The sequence below is a fragment of the Aplysia californica genome, unplaced genomic scaffold (assembly GCF_000002075.1).
Source record: "Aplysia californica isolate F4 #8 unplaced genomic scaffold, AplCal3.0 scaffold00126, whole genome shotgun sequence".
NCBI lineage: Eukaryota > Metazoa > Mollusca > Gastropoda > Aplysiida > Aplysiidae > Aplysia > Aplysia californica.
In genome coordinates, this window is record NW_004797396.1 from 585,935 (window position 1) to 602,882 (window position 16,948).

At 40.1% G+C, this 16,948-nt stretch overlaps 1 protein-coding gene across 5 annotated transcripts; it reads right to left on the minus strand.

Moving 5' to 3' along the window:
• Nucleotides 1–636: 636 nt before the first annotated feature.
• On the minus strand, nucleotides 637–16,922 carry LOC101847031 (GTP 3',8-cyclase, mitochondrial). 5 transcript variants are annotated; one of them, XM_013081333.2, is made up of 10 exons: nucleotides 16,399–16,922; nucleotides 15,174–15,461; nucleotides 12,841–12,973; nucleotides 12,058–12,225; nucleotides 11,271–11,503; nucleotides 10,761–10,832; nucleotides 10,119–10,271; nucleotides 8,944–9,054; nucleotides 7,943–8,063; nucleotides 637–3,039 (listed from the first exon to the last, which is right to left on the minus strand). In XM_013081333.2, the coding sequence occupies exons 2-10, from the start codon at nucleotides 15,438–15,440 to the stop codon at nucleotides 1,925–1,927; spliced, it is 2,373 nt and encodes a 790-aa protein (XP_012936787.1). In that variant the 5' UTR covers nucleotides 15,441–15,461; nucleotides 16,399–16,922; the 3' UTR covers nucleotides 637–1,924. The 5 variants fall into 5 exon arrangements, with proteins under 5 accessions (XP_012936787.1, XP_012936785.1, XP_012936784.1 ...); XM_013081331.2 differs by having other exon boundaries at nucleotides 16,123–16,922; XM_013081330.2 differs by having other exon boundaries at nucleotides 16,082–16,922.
• Between the last annotated feature and the right edge of the window lie 26 nt (nucleotides 16,923–16,948).

Here is a 16,948-nt window from a genome sequence, read left to right on the forward strand (position 1 = left end):
CTGAACGCTTGGATGATAAAATTGGCAGCGTGCACAGGAGGAATAGCCTTTCGCATGCTTAGAGTTAATTCAGAGGCACGACTTGTAAAGTAATGTGTCTTCCAAGAGACTAGCCGGAGAACACAATAAATCCTCAATAAAAAACAAAAAGCAGCTTGAGACAGACTTACACTTACAGGGACTCTACTTAAAACTATTTGCACCGGTATCCAGCGAGTCAAACCAACAACATATGTGTCGCGACGTGGTGGAATTAGGCGTTCATCACTTTTTGACATATTTTGTTATTGGTATCATCTTAAAGCCTGTTCATTTGCCTTGCTTTTGGGGAAAACAATATTCATCTATGATGAATAGAAGTCGAAATATTTGAGATTAAAAAAGATCACGGTCGCCTCATTTCAGAGGTAGAATTAATGAGAAAATGGCCGCCAAAGTCTGGTAATTTCCATAGCTCGAGTCTTTGGAAACTGAAAATGGACATTTTTTTAGCCTTTAATCAATGTTTTACAGTAAAATTTACACAGAAATGTACTTTTAAAAGGAAATAAAAGGTGTGGAGCCCCCCAAAAAAATTAGAAAAAGAAATGGCCAATGGTCATAAAAATGCCAATTTTTTTTAATTTATTATATTGACAAGCGCCTGATTTTACCAAGATGCCTCACATATGCATTCAAAATTTAAAGAAAAAATGTTTCAACATCTCAAAAATAGTTATAGATGAAACACTGTGTAAAAACAAATCGTGACTTACTATAGGAAACTATTACAATAAAAAGCATCTTGACATGTACATAGAGTTATAAATGTGAAATTTAAAGAATATGCTGTATGAACAAATTCATGAAAATTGCTGGAAAAGTTGAGCATAACCACATATTTTTTTCTATATCATATGAGTGACTCGGGTTACGAAAACCAGTATTATGTCAGCATCGACAATTTTGAGAGCAACAAAAAAGGTGGTCGTGATGTTCAAGTTTTTGAGACATTATGTTTAGAAAATATGAGAAAAAATAAGAAAAAAAAATCCATTTTTCAGATCATGTTCGACTTGGTGAGATAAACAATGTGTTACTATGGAAATGTCCTTTATGCTGCACGCTAGTTCCATATCAATGTGTTCGTCTTTTCAAACTCATTGTATTGTCCACAGTTCTAATAAACATATTCAACCAAATTGAACTGGATAAGGTTTTAGCCAAAACCCTTGTCTACATTTGAGGTAATGACGTCAATTTAGATACAGGCTTAAATCTAGAGTCAAATAAAACTAAAAGGTTAGTATTAAAAGTGTAATTTTCAGACATCCCTAACACTGACTATAACTATAATATTAGGCTGTAAAATTGTTTCTAAGCTTGTAAGATTGTTTTATTAGTACATGACGATGCCTTTATGTAGCAAATTATAGGCCTTTGAAATGCTCACATACATGGAGGAATTAACCAAAACTGGAAAGAAACTTCAAACATGTGTTCTTCAGTTGATACTTTTGAGTCTTTAGATTTTTCAAATAGCCATACTTCAGGCTCTAAACAAGATATTCACAAAATTCAAAAAGCAAAATGTCTGGGGACATGTCAATTACCAAGTGGTACTAACCACTCAAATTGTCCAAGTGATGACAAACACTGGTTTTCGCAGGCTGCTTCATACATATTACATTGTCAGGCATTTACACACAAAAAAAACCAACTAAAGAGAAAATGTACATATTACATTTTAGCACAATAAAGCGCTTTATGACGCAATTCATTGCTTTACCCACTACTTTCTAATAGATGAGCTGAGTGGTTGAGGTGGTGATGTGTATGTGACTGTGTGTGGTAGTGTTGGTGGGGGGGGGAGGGGAGCCACAGATGTGCAGCAAAACAATACCCGTAAGTAAAATGAAACCATGAAAAAAATTTTAAATCTTGATTACTTGCGTTGAAAATTTCTTTTGCCTCCAAATTTGCTGGTCAGCATCACATCATAGATAGCCATATCATGAGTAACCGCTTTGCACATGTCGTAAACGGTCAAAGCCGCGACCGTGACTGCAGTCAAAGCCTCCATCTCAACCCCCGTCTGACCCACAGTGCGCACTAAAGAGGTGATCTCCACCACAGGCAGATTCTCCTCCTCCATCAACCGACACTGAACGTCCACTTTGGTCAGCGCGATGTTGTGGCACAGCGGGATCAGCTGGGGCGTCTGCTTGGCGGCCATGATACCCGCCAGCTGCGAAACTGTCAACACGTCGCCTTTCTTCATGCGGTTTTCTTTGACGAGACGCGCGGCTTCCAGGCCCAGCCACACGTAAGCCTGTGCTCGTGCTTCTCGCGTGGTCACCTTCTTTTCTCCCACGTCGACCATCATAGCCTTACCGCTGGCATCGGTGTGCGTTAGTTTAGGTTTTCCGTTTTGACTCGACTCAATCCCGTCCTCCCTCCCCTCCTGATCAAGTAGCTCAGGCTCAAATCTTTCATTATTCTCTGCAGTCCTTCCTCCCTCTATCTTCCCTGCATTCATCACATCAGCGTAAAGCTTAGCATAATCCCCAGTCCGAACCTCAGAGTCACTGCCACTGCCTACCGCAGGATTCACCCCAACGTTATAGCTTGTCCGAGATCCTCCTTGCATCATTTCAAGATACTTTTTTGCGTAACTCTCAAACCGATGTTCATCCTCATGTTTATTGGAACCATCACCTTGAACAATTTTATCATGGTCACTTGAGCCTGACCGTGAGCTAAAACAACGAGTAAAAACTTTCCCCTCCCGACTTGAAATTCCACCAAGGATACCTGTCTCAGGGGAAAACGGTGCAACAAACCCACTCAGGGCACTATTCACCGTTCTATTTGGTGAAGCATATTCCGAGTAACGTAACATGGAAGTATCACAATCAACCGGACGACAAAAACTAGAAATTGAAAAATAAAAATAAAGATCTGTTCCTATCACAGGTGGGCTAAAAATACCATTATCTTCTGCCCCTGACAGCAATTCGGCTCCAGTTCTTGTATGAGATCGATGACTGTTGATTTTATCTGAAGATAAAAAGATACCATTTATTATTTATGTTTGCATGGGAACAAAGCATTTCAAAGCTGAAATCAAATAGTTTTTCTCAAAAGAAACTACAACACAGTTTGTTTTGGGGTTTTTTTCCGAGTGATAGAGAAGTGAAAGGGCGTGCTAAAAGTCATAAAGCACAAGCAAAGTTGTCGCTGTTGTTGTTGCTGATGTAGCTGTTTGTAGATAGTTGCAAGTCAGCACAATTTAAGTTGCTTTTCACCAGGTACAGAATAGAATAACAGTGACAATAAAAAAGATGTAGGTGGAGGATATTGACGACACTGGAACAACCACCAACGACCCGCACCATGAAAAGAAAAGCGAGACAACAGACAAGTTTCTGTTTGTTTTTGGTAAGAATTTTCTGGCACATGCAACACAATTAGGTCATATAAGTGCCGAAGATTAGAGCTGTTACAAGAGAGTAACAAACACAAAAAAGAAGAAGGACGAGTTAAGGAAGATAGATGTTTAGTAGGAAAGAAGGAGCAAACCACACCAGAGCACCCGCCAACCACCCACAGAGGCAAATTTGTAAGATTGAGTAAAGAGAAACAAATCAACATGATGACAATCATTTAGAGCTGGAAAAAAGCAAATTAGACACATAAACAGAAATAACAGAAGGAAAGTCAAGAAGTAGGACCCTGCCAGAGGTGCCCCCCAAACTGCCACACACCATGCTCCCTTGTACTATTTTCATGTATAGAGAGAAAACACTATCAATACTTCCACAAGAGACACAGCGATGACTGGACTCGAAAAGAAAGTATTGCCACAAACATAGGCTGAATTTGTAGGTGTAGCCAATACAAGTTGATGCTTTTTTAACTCTTTAAACCCCATCGGACGTTGGGAGCGTCCAGCGGTAATAACCCTGTTCCCCATTGGAGGCTGGGAGCGTCCGATACTAGTGACAACTGTTTCATTTTATATAGTGTTAGTTTTTGCTTGTTTTTTGGAACTATACCCAAACCAAGTTTTTTTAAAGTAATAACTAAGCATTCGTTTCCGTCATTTAGAAGTCGGAGGCAAGCTTTTGGGGTTATAATGAGGCATAGTGCACCAGGTTTAGGTGACTGTAGAACAAAACTCCGGGAACTGTGGAAAAAACTCGGGGTTTGAAGAGTTAAATAGAAAATAAATTATTGTACCATTAGACTAACCATCTTACAACAAAGTGAATAATTTCAACTCATCAGTGATTGCTATGCACTGTCCCCGATGCTTTTTTTGTGCATGTTACTCTCTATTTATACCTCTAAACATCAGCACTTATATGACATATCTGTGCTGCAAGTGCTGTAAAACTCTTACTAAAACTTAAGTCTTTCATGCTGACATTGCCTACTATAGCCATTGACTTTTTGATTTCCTGGTCATCTGTAACCCCCCACCACCACCACACAACCTGTTTTTCCCCTCAAGAATATTATGTATCACCATGCGGTGGAATCAGGCGCTTGTCAATGTTGGCGCATCTGGACTTATTGGAATAACCTCAAAGTCTCAAAGCGTGTTAATTTGTTGTTGGTTTTTTTAATGAGAAATATATCAATCTATCTCGAACAGAAGTCAATTAATTGTGATTGAAGAAGGTGGAGATCGCTGGGGTCAGGAGTAAAATTTGGAAGAAAATGGCCACCAAAATCTGGCGACTTCTAAAGCTTGAGAATCATGGGAAACTGCAAAGTGACATTTTTTTGTGCCTCTGATCAATGTTTTTACCATCAAATTCACATAGAAATTTATTTATAAATGGACATAGGGGCTCTCGTGGTCTAGAGGTACGGTGTTCGCCTCACATTAAATAGGTACCAGGTTCGAAACCTGACAGCGACGGGACAATTTTCTTCTCTGGAACGTTCTCCATTCACCTCATTTCCTGCTCTCTAGCTATGTTCTGTCGTCTCCTCTTTCTGCCCCCTCCCCTCCATTCCCTTTACCCCCTCCTCTTGGCTCCTGACTCTTTCTGCTGCCTCCATGATTCTTTCTTACTGTTGTCTTTCAGCCACACCACAATGTGGTGGCCAGGAGCCAGGGAACTTATATTGGAAGAAACAAAAGGGTCAAATCCAAACTGACAAAGACAAGGTGAAAATTTCCCCCTTTGATTACAAAATATTTTTAAATTTACTCTCTCCATTCCAGCAGCTGTTTCTTTCAAGTCTCCGGTCTGTAACGCATACTTATAATAAAACAAAACATGAAAAAGGATGCATGACAAATTATTTCTCCATCATGATTTCCAAGAACATCATTTTTTAAGGAAAATTCCAGGAAAACATGGCAAAAGGATGCCCAAGAAGAAGATGGGAATTGGGACATTACTGAACAAATGTAGAAAAGTGTTACCAAGACAGGATGTATGGCATAAGAAAAAAGTACAGTCGAACCTGCTCTAACAACCACAACCTGTCCCAGACAATTACCAGGACAAATGAACCAAGACAATTACCTGTACAAAAGAGCACATCCCACTCACCCCCTGAGTTTTTCTTTTCTACACCATAATGACACTGTTCAAGAGAACCCCCTTGTCTAAGTGATCACTTTTCTCCCTACCAGTGGGTGGTTCTTTTGCACAGGTTCTCTTGTACTTTCAAATGGGCTGTCAGGAAGACTGCGCTACGAAAATTATTCTACTGAGAAAAAAAGATTTCGGGGTGTGAAAAGAATCAGTGTAGGTCTACTAACCAGAAATTTGACGGTGACAGGCTTGTGTCACCCCCCGATAAGAATCATAGGTCGGTTCTCCATCTGGGATAAATTGGTCATACCTAGGAAATAAACATGATAGTTTATTTGTAAGAAAAAACAGCATTGTAGACCGTCCTGTCAAGAATGTAATGGCTCTTGAAGGCCAAAATCATTGAATCATATTCATAACAGATTACGAGGAATCCTTGCATGTGTATTCACCATGAAGAAAAAGGATGGTCCTCTAGTCTCAGTTATCTGTACTGTTTGGTTCCCAAAGAAATGGCAGCCATTTTCTAAATTTGAATCCAAATTGCCCAGATTCAAACTCTATGTTCTACCTGTACTCTAACTGTCACTCAATCATCAAGGAATCTTTTACAATGTTAAAACTGGTATAAGATCTAACTTTGCACAGAGCTGTTTTTCTTGAAGCAAAATACAGTCGAGTTTGCTATAACGATCACCCGTCCAAGACAACCACTTGTGCAAACACACACTTCCCACTTCCCCCTTTGTGTTTTTTCTATATTATAAGGACACTGTCCCTGAGGACCACATGTCTAAGATGATCACTTTTCTCCCCAACAAAAGGTGGTCATCTTGGACAGGTTCGACTGTGCTTTTTTAAAATTCGTATTTATAGTGGGCATAATAAACATAATTTTTCACAAAGTGTCAAATCATGACAGACATTTTCTCAAGTAAATGAAATTACATCACAAAAATCTTCCACGCCTTTGCATAGGTGAGAAGTAGCGTCTCAGTGCCATATAAAAAAGTGACATATGACGGAGTCACCAACATACGCAGCAGTATGTAAATAAAAAATGTGTAGAGCATAAGTATTCACAGACAGCTCCCTGCAGAAAACCAACAATTCATTGTTTCCATTGTCATGAAATTGCAGTCTTGTAACTAAACGAATCGGAGTGATGAATCAGTCAGGTTTTGTCATTTATCTGCCTTGGGCTTCACTGTGCTTAATGACATTATTGATTCATTATGACAATGTGAATGCCAAAGGGTAGGTCCCAGGCACAGAAGTGGCCCCAGTGAAACAAGAAAAGCAAACACAAATGACATATCAGCACACACAAAGACTCAAACCTGAATGCAGACAAAGTACACATATCATTGAGTCACAAGCAATCCTCCTAAGTCTGTTAGGGTAGTTTTTACATCAGAGACAAAAAACTGGTTTTTGTTGTGTTGTTCCTATCAGGCATCAGAGACAAAAAACTGGTTTTTGTTGTGTTGTTCCTATCAGGCATCAGAGACAAAAAACTGGTTTTTGTTGTGTTGTTCCTATCAGACATCAGAGACAAAAAACTGGTTTTTGTTGTGTTGTTCCTATCAGACATCAGAGACAAAAAACTGGTTTTTGTTGTGTTGTTCCTATCAGACATCAGAGACAAAAAAACTGGTTTTTGTTGTGTTGTTCCTATCAGACATCAGGAAAAGCAAGAAAATTGTAAGCTTTGATCATACTATTAGACTGCCTTTTGATCATGCTGAAAAGTGCATCTTTGAGACAGTGCAAAAATCGAAAATTCTCAATTGCTTGCAACAGCGATATGTGCAAACGCATAAATGTACACACTAAAACATATTATACAGCTATCCCTTGACACAAGACCTTTAAATAAACAATGCCCTTCCTTTCATTATCCTCTTATTGTCAGACTGAAGCAGTTTATCATGCACAAACCCCAGCCCTTCATTACACATGACATACTTGTGCATTTACAGGTTTTGAGACCTTCATGACGTAAAACAAGGATGCTTTAAATAAGGTGGACTATTGAAAATACACATGAACAGCACAGCATACATGCAGAGACTTTTTCAAAATTTGCCATTAATACAAATCAGAAAACATGCAAGCACCAAGTCAAACTAATGCTGAAGTCATAAACTAATATATAAAATCACAGCAAGTCTCAAGAAATAAAGTTCTAATAAATAATACAATTCTAAGAAGAAAGTCAATGTCTCCCTTTTTGTATGTTTATGTACGTATTTCTTTTCTGAACCTGTTTATACCGTAAAAAAAAAAAAATATCTGAACAAACATTGACACTTTAAGGTGAATTTAGAGTTTCATTCCATTCAGTGACTTCAGCATTATTTTCCACAGGCACGATCAGCTTGCACAAAGTCAAGACCACCTACCAGCATGCTGCTTCTTTTTTCTCTTGACTGCAGCTCCTATCACATCCAACAGTTCAGCCTCTGGCATATTTTCTCTGAGAGCATCTCTCAATGACACCTCAGCATTTCCATGAAGACACACCTGAAAAGATTGAAAAAAAAATCTTACCCAGTCCATCTGAGGTTCAAACTTCACACTGAAAAAAAGCCACTTACAGAAAATGGCTGAGTTAAGGATTTAATGAACAAGTGTTGAGCATGGAATTGAGCAAAGAAATAATTCCTTGGGTTAAGGAATTTTTTTTTGTCCACTTACATGATCTACTGGCATGATATGTTTCTATTTATAACTCTATGCAAGCCTAACCCTGTCCCATTCTGTGCCCAGCTGAGTTTTTACAGGTGTTTCTTTTCAGTTTAGTTAGGACTCTTAGCATAATGATGACCAGTCTGGGCAAGGAAATTCAAGACAGCTGGCACCAATCTCTTGGGCAACACATATCAATAAGGTGATGATAATAATAATTTGTTTTAGTAGAGGTTTTACGGCGCTCGCAATTGCATAAGGTCATATGAGCGCCAAGGGGTGGATGTCGACAGAGAAGTCCTTAGAGGAATCAGACTTACTCTGCTCATCTCTCTAGCTTCAACAGCACAAAGTCTGCTTTGACTATCATATCAAGGCACCCCAAAAATAGCGGGGAACGCGCCTAACGACACTCCAGTCAGTGGCACCGTCCGTGACGGGGGGGGGGGTAAATAATAATAATATTAATAATAATAATAATAATAAACAGAATTTGTATAGCACATGCCCTCGCTCAACAGCAAGCCCTATGCACTTTACACTATAATATTAATACCCCAGCACACACTATAACACTTAGAAACATTCTCGGCTTCCCGTGAAGCATACGGATGATATTAATGATGAAGTTGATGTTGATGATGACGATAATGGTAACAATAATGATGAAAGATGTGACTACCACATTTTAATTCTTTCTCATTGTCAAACCCACCTTAAGGTTCCCATCCGCTGTCAGTCTCAGCCTATTGCACGTACCACAGAAATGTTCACTCATAGATGTGATGAAGCCAATTTGTCCAGCAAAGCCTGGAACCTTGTATGCCTGTTTTAAAAAATGGAGAATGTAAATGTGTGCATTTCAGATGAACAGACATAACATTACCCTCATCCGTGATATAACAAGGGTAAAGGAATGAGCCAAAATACCTAGAGTGATAAAACAGATTTGACAATGGTTTTTGAGTGGTATTTGGATAATGGCAACAACAATAATATTTTGTCATGTATGGAATGTAAAAGCCTAGGGTGGAACACCCCCCCCCCTCCCCCCTCAGTGAGGAGAAAGAGAGGAAGGCTGAGATCCACCTGGGAGCGAGATCTAGAGGCAGATTGTGGACATATGGGACACAGCTGGTTGGAGGTGGAGAAGATCGCCCAGAACAAAGACAGAGAGAGCCCTTCATGGAGGCCATTTCCAAACACCAGGGTGAAAGAGGTGAATTATGATGATGATATGGTATGTTTGGTATGGGTATAACCTTCCTTTTGACGTTCTATTCTATATTCTATAAAACAGGCGAGATCTCTGACTTCAATATCCATCTCTGATAGTACACAGCCAGGTAGGAGAACAGTCTCGGAAACTCCCCAAATAACTCAACTTTAAAAACAACCCCTAGGAGATTCAAACCAGGCTATCTGCACCATAGACCAGCATGATACCAACTGAACTAACTGCACTCCCATTGTCTCAGGAACAGACTAGGATAATAGTTACACTGAACAGAAGTACAGTCGAACCTGCTGGTTCAACCACTTCCCACCTTATATTTATTTTTTCTATTGTGATGACACTGTCCAAGATGTCAACCTGTCTAAGACAACCAGTTTTTCCTCGACAATGGGTGGCCACCTGGGACAATTTCAACCTTACACAAGTAGTGGCCCCAGGGTAAAAGATCAAGGGGAAGGTCATGTGGAACCTGGAGAAGAGTCACAGAAATTGATGTTCAGAAAAGTGGGAAGATATTGAATAACATCAAGCAGCTATCCCAGGATACGGAAAAGTGGAAAGTGTTTGTTCGTGGCCTATAATCCTGATGCAGGTAGAGAAAGGCAATGATGATGATGATGACAAGAACTGGCAGGTAAAGTCAGTTCCCCAACCTTTGACGTGTCGTTGGGTCGGTCTGAGAGGCGTGTCAGGTCTGGGAACCTCTCATGGATCATGTGCAACATCTCTTGGTAAGACACAAACTTCTTGGTGTTCCATCTGTTGCCCCCAAATGGCATGTACTCGATGAAACGAATGTCCACTTTCTGGAAATGGCAACAAAAACATGTGTCAGTAGAATTCTAGAATGATGACAAAAAATTCTAGGACACTGAACCTTGGAAGCTAAACGTAGCATTTGCTATACAATTTTTGGGAATTATCCCCATGGCAAGGGTAGGACATTGACTAAAATAGCAAGGACCAAAGAATCAAAATGGAGAAAAGTAATATTTAACTTTATTTAGCCCTTTTTCTGATTGGTCACCGAATTTCATCGAAATCTCACGAGGGACAACAAGGGAACTTCATTTAGAATAGGGAACCCCCCGTCCGTTCGCACTCCACGAAAATCGCGTCAGCGGGGGGAAATTCTGTCTAGCGCTTCGCGGCCCGCTTTAGCATTGCTACACTATGGGCCTCTAGGAATGATGCATCTGTTCCTGAAAAACTTTCACCAAGCTGCATATCAAGATCATAGTCCTTTTACAACAAAACAACACTGCTTTTACATAAATAAGAAGAGTATACATTACCTTGTCTTTCGTGAAGTCCACAAAATCACAGATTTCATCTTCATTCATACCCCTCATCACAACGCAGTTTATCTGAAATAATAAAAAGGCAACTTTGCAGACAATAAAACTTTTAGAATTCACCTACTAAAGTAATCTTTATCAATTAGAAATTTGTGCTTAATGTATCCCATAACACGCCGCAGCAAATCTCAGCAAAATTTATCACTACTTGATTACTCACACTTTGAAAACACACAGACATCAACACATGCACGCACACACACATTTAAACATAAAATTTAGAAAGTCAGAAAAATGAAAGCAATCATCGGCAAAGACAGCCTGTATCTAGCTGTATGGACAGACACCAAAATGACCAGACCATACCCCCCCATGTGACCCATGACACTAAATCTGCTCTTACAACCTCCAGAATAAATGGCAGGAAAGCAAGTATCCTACACCCCCCCTTTCCGCAACACACACATACATACATCCACAACTCACTCACACAAACACCCATCTCACCTTCATTGGGTCATAGCCCAACTCCAAGGCCTTGTCGATACCCTTCATGACCTTGTCAAAGCCTCGCCTCCGTGTGATGAACTCAAACTTCGCTGGCACCAACGTGTCCAGACTCAGGTTGATCTGGTCCAGCCCAGCCGCCTGTAGATCTGGCAGTCGCCGTGCCAACGTCACAGCATTGGTGGTGATGCCGATGTGTTTGAGTCCCAGTTCTCGGAGTCTGTTCAAACCATCTGAGACAATGATAGAACAATACATTTATTTCTCGGAGTATGTTCAAACCATCTGAGACAATGATAGAACAATACATTTATTTCTCAGAGTCTGTTCAAACCATCTGAGACAATGATAGAACAATACATTTATTTCTCGGAGTCTGTTCAAACCATCGAAGACAATGAAAGAACAATCCTTCTTTTACAAAATATTCTTCCTTACGGACCTGCTTTATGCCACACATATGTCACACAAAGTTAGACAGATGCCTAAAAGAAGAAAAGTCAACTACTTGCCCCTTTTAATCTGCTCATCCTTCCCTTCTCAAGCCAAAGTACCACAAGGTTCAACCCTGAGCTGGCTTAGAAATAGGTGCAGCCACTGGACAACATATAGAAAAAGAGGCAGGGTGTTGTCCTCTGGCTTTTTTTTTTTTACGTCCTTTCTTACTCATCCTAAACGGGACATGACACCTAGTCTTCAAGGTAAAAGACGAAAGAACTCAGAGATCCAAAGAGAGAATTAATATTCCACAGAGGGTCATAACTTGCACAGTTTTTCAAAAACTCACCTATGATGGTTATGATGTCCTTCCGCACCAAAGGCTCTCCCCCAGTTAACCGAATTTTGTTGATGCCCTCCGCCACAAAGAGACGGGACAAAGACAGTATCTCCTCTGTGGTGAGGATGTTCTGTCTGGGCGACAGACTGACTCCTTCCTCTGGCATACAGTACTGACCTAACGGAGCAAGAAAAAGAAAAAATTTCCTACACAAAACATTCAGCGCTCTTGCACTATAGACATCATATGAGATATAATAAATCTGTAACATTTCGAACCATGAGGTGCACAGCGTCCCAGAAGATAGATAAAGGACTTGATAATCAGGCTTGCACTATATCCCAACCCAATAAATGTTAACAAAGACAAGAGGAAGAAACTCAAGCTGGGAGTCACACAACAGTTTACATTATCCATCTGGTCTTCATAATGTTTTTACCCACTTCCTATATTTATATATCTATCTGTTTTTTGCCATACTTACAGAGTTAACAAAAATGACACAATATAAAATGAAAACACAGATTCAATCTTCTTATTTCTTTCCCATCAATAAAATGCATCTAACAAACCACCGGCAACATCAGGCATCCCGAACCATCACCAGACTAGAGACAGTGCGGGCACCATATGGCTAACCTAATAGTGTAGATAGGGTTGTAAAACCTATACCATTTCACCATTTCTTCACATCGCTAATAATAACATTTGGAAGATCAAAGAGACAACATAGAAATTTACAGGCTTTGAAGATGAAAACCCAAGCTAAAAAGAATTTCTACATTTACTTACACCGGAGGTTGCAGCGCTCTGTGAGTGATATACGTAGATATCTATGCTGTCTTCCGAAAGTGTCAGTTAAAAAGTCGGAAAAAGGCCGATCGAATGTTGCCACTTTTTCCTTTGCACTTTGCCGGACATCTACCTAAAAGTTGCAAAGTAAAATATATCATCACTGAGCTATTTCTACTTTTCAGTAAACATGCTCCATTTAACAGTGAGTACAAAAGCAAATGAAAACAAATTATACATGGTAAACATTGATAACAGGCACATTTCTGTGTAACATGGAGAGGAGAGGCGAGGGGACACAACTACGACTAACATTATTATCCATCCCCCAAGCCACACATAACTGTGATACATGCAGCTAACCAAGCAGTGATAAGCATGCAAGTAGCCTTTCATTTCCTTCAAGAAACTCCAGCATAGAATAATAATAATAATAATAATATTAATAATAATAATAATAGATTTGCAAAATATATCAATATCATGACAGAAAATACTTCAAGATTAATCTTCATCTCTAGTTAGATGGAGGAGAGGTATCATTTTTTAACAGCAACAGGTGCATGATCAAACTGAAAATTCGCAACTCTGCAAATTTAAAAATAATCTGCAAAATGTAAGTTTGCGATGCCCTATGGTCAAAATCATCTTCACACACAAGAGGCAAGTCTATCCCCACAGTTACCTACATGAGCTGATGGAAGGACCAAGCCAAGATTATTTTTTCTTGTGATTAAGATACACTTTAGATAGATGCATTGGCTTACAAATTCTTTGACACTCTTCAAGAGTGACAAAATCACATGACTGAATACTGGAACAAGTAATATTTAGTTGTAAATATATGATCATTTAATTCTTGATCACAGTGAATAAAACAGACAACTAATATGTGCCTGATGTTTTACTTAATAAGGTCACCAAAAAGGATTCACACCCCTATACATATAAATATATATACAGTCGAACCTGCCTCAACGGAAACTTGTGTAAAACGGAAACCTGTCTTAACAGAATCTCCCCGTTCCCCCTTGATAAATTCCTCTTTAATTACCTGTGTAAAACAGAAACCTGTCCAACGCGGAAACAGAAAGAAAAATCTGCTCCCTTCCGAGGGTTTTACCTACGGAAAATGCTTTGCCCGTTCAGTCCTGATTTGAAACAAAACTCGCAATTTTGGTTCCATCCGCCAGCTCTAAACTTAACGCCTTGCTGCCAGGCGAGGAAGGGGACCAGGGGTGCAATTTGAGGGTAGATGTTACCCCATCTATGTGAGCCCTGAGTGATGAAGATGGTCAGGGTGGTGTGGGTGTGAAATCTCACGAGTGCTAGTGAAGAAAGTGCTCGAATAGCAAGCCACTATGGGAACTTTCCTGGGTAGCCAGAAGCCAGAGGTGTGAAATTAGTTTGACCAATGCCTGCCGCCCTGATCATACAGCCAGCCGAGAAAAGAGTTCCTCGAATCGTTGTTACATCGCAGTGAGGGGTGGCATTGGTTGACTGTGTTTATTACACCGATGGGAGGGGCTAAATGTGGAAGCAAAGGAGATGTTCAAACGTGTCTGTTTTTAATAGGTCGAACAATGGTCCTATGAAATGCAAGCCATGGTGGTAATTGGATAAATAAGACTGATGCATGTCATTATCAAAGAGGATAACAGCTGAGAGGTGAGAAGTTTTCACCACTTGTGATTGCTTACCGACCGCACAAGCGATCCTTGATCCCACCGGCTACGCCTTTGAACCCCCCCCCCTCTTCCATCTCCCCACTAAATTCCCCTGTCTAAGACGGAATTTTTTTCTGGCTCCCTTGCGATTCTGTCTTACACAGGTTTGACTGTACTGTATACAATTGAACCTTCCATGATGGCCACCTGTATAATACGGCCACCTGTACAAACGGCCACTTTCCATTTCCTCCCTTGAATGTTTTCTATATATATAATAATTTAACTGTGTAACATGGTCACCAGTCCAACCGCTGCCACCTAATTTTATCAACCCACTGTCAAATTTTACTGCCTGAGGTGGCTAGGCATGGTCTCTCATCGCCCGACGCTTTCACATAAAATTTTTAATTGGCCCCTGATGCTATGGATAAGCCGATCCTTTCACATGTCGTTATTGTTAGTCCCTCCAATGAATGTTTACCCAAGTTAACCAATGGGTACCAATACATTTTCAACTGCTGGTGAGGGAAGCGTGTGATCTGTCATTATAACCTATAAACCCTGCCTACAACTAATGCCCACGCTCGTTCTCCAAGTGGTGGGGACCCGTGAGTTTGTTTTACCAAGGCACTGTCTAAATTGTCTTACATAAGATTTACAAACCTTCAGATCTGAAACAGGATTTTCTTCCTGGCGAATTGGCAGAGCAGCTCCAGCAGGAGCCACTGTTGAACATTTTCTGAACTTGGACTTGTACGAAGCAACAGCAAGCCTTGCATCTTGAAAACTTAAACAGCTTCTTTCACCAAGCACTCTGAATCCTCGTGCTGGGACGTTCAAGGCACTTTGTGAGTGTACATGACAAACATGTCTTATCACTGGCAAAGCAGTGTTCGCAATACACACAGGGCCTTGGCGCACAGCAGACATTTTTATAACTTCAGAGACTCTCTGTAACAAAATAAAAAGTGAAATAATTAAGATCAAATACTTCTAATATTCACATGTGCATGCAAATGGGTCCCTAAACTGTTTCGCTACCTTGAAGTACTTGAAGTTTGAAGCGTGTAAAACACACATGATGATCTGTGTGTTATCAGAACCACAAGTCGCCATGGCAAAGTCCACAGTCTGTCTCATGATCTATCATTATAACATGACAATTTCTTTAAAATTCCAAGATCCTTTACACCAGGAATAAACTGTCTTCTTAGACTTAGGTAGGCCTACTTGATCCAGTGACAAAAAACTAAAACCTAAAACCTATAAAATCAAAAAATAGTGCCACTACATGACATAGGCCTAGATCTACAGTATTACTTTACGTTACAGTAGACATTAACAACTTGATTGTTGGTCAGCGACAGTGTGGGCCTAACCTTAGACTTAGAAGTAAGGCAAAGTGTTGTCTACTCACAAGCAAAATTTAAAAGTAAGTTATTGTGCACCGAGTACACAGCTGCACAGGACTAGATAGAAATCTAGCAGATTCTAGATGGATGGATGGACAGCAGTGGCAGAGTTGAGTCCCCACCTCTTCTCTTCTATCGCTAGCCGGTCAGCACTGTTACCTTCTTAACTTTCCACTCGGCCACAATTGCAAAATGCTTACACAACACTGTCTGAGGTGTCTCCTCAGCAACCTGCAAGTGATGCAAGAACCTATGAGAGAAGCTCAAACTCCAAGCGATTATAATCACGACGTTCACATAGAATAATCAAAAGACATCAAAAGTAGGCCAAGCACACAACAGCGTTTCTTCAACAACACATCCGTGGGCCTTCTAACTGTAACAGTAGTTTGGCCTCAGCCTGAGCCTACACACTTCGCCAAGGCCAGCATAGATCTACTACTCAATATAATGCATTCACACATGACGCGATCTACTTCCGAATTCCTCTAGACTGCTGCTATGCTTTCTGGATTCTGCTGGAAAACAAATTGCGTTGTCATCCTCCCCTGACTCCCGACACTTGGAAGCGCACCCAATGCCACCACCCACCAAATCCAATCCAAACAAATCATCGGACAGAACCCGGAAAGACTTTTTACTTTTTACTAGGCTTAATTAAATCTATTACCTCGTTTTTACGGAACATTTCCAGGCCTAGTTCGTGTCTTTTCATTAGGCCAATACAATTTTTTTTTTAACTATTATAAATGTGTCCGGCTTCGTTGTTGTTGTTTTTTAATTATCTAATTGTGTTTCTTAATACCACCCCAGCCCCTAGAACCAGACGCAGTTGCATAATATATATGCAACTTGGCTTGGATTTCGGTGTTGCTGTTCATCCGAACGTTGCTTGATAAGTGTTGAGAGGGAAGTTGATATGAGCAAGGACCGACCGCGAGGCGTTCACATTAATCTACTTGTATCCGTCGACCAAATCCATGTCCGAATATTATTTCTATTAATTTTAAGAAAGAAAAATTAAAT

Bases quoted from the DNA above. Each gene is read 5' to 3' on its own strand.
- LOC101847031 (XM_013081333.2), bottom strand. From the start codon at position 15,440: ATGTCTGCTGTGCGCCAAGGCCCTGTGTGTATTGCGAACACTGCTTTG. The intron at 8,064-8,943 runs GTGGGTTTGACA...CAATCTTTTCAG, and splicing joins CAGCGGATGGGAACCTTAAG to GTGTGTCTTCATGGAAATGC. The intron at 3,040-7,942 runs GTAGGTGGTCTT...TTTTATCTTCAG, and splicing joins AAAAAAGAAGCAGCATGCTG to ATAAAATCAACAGTCATCGA.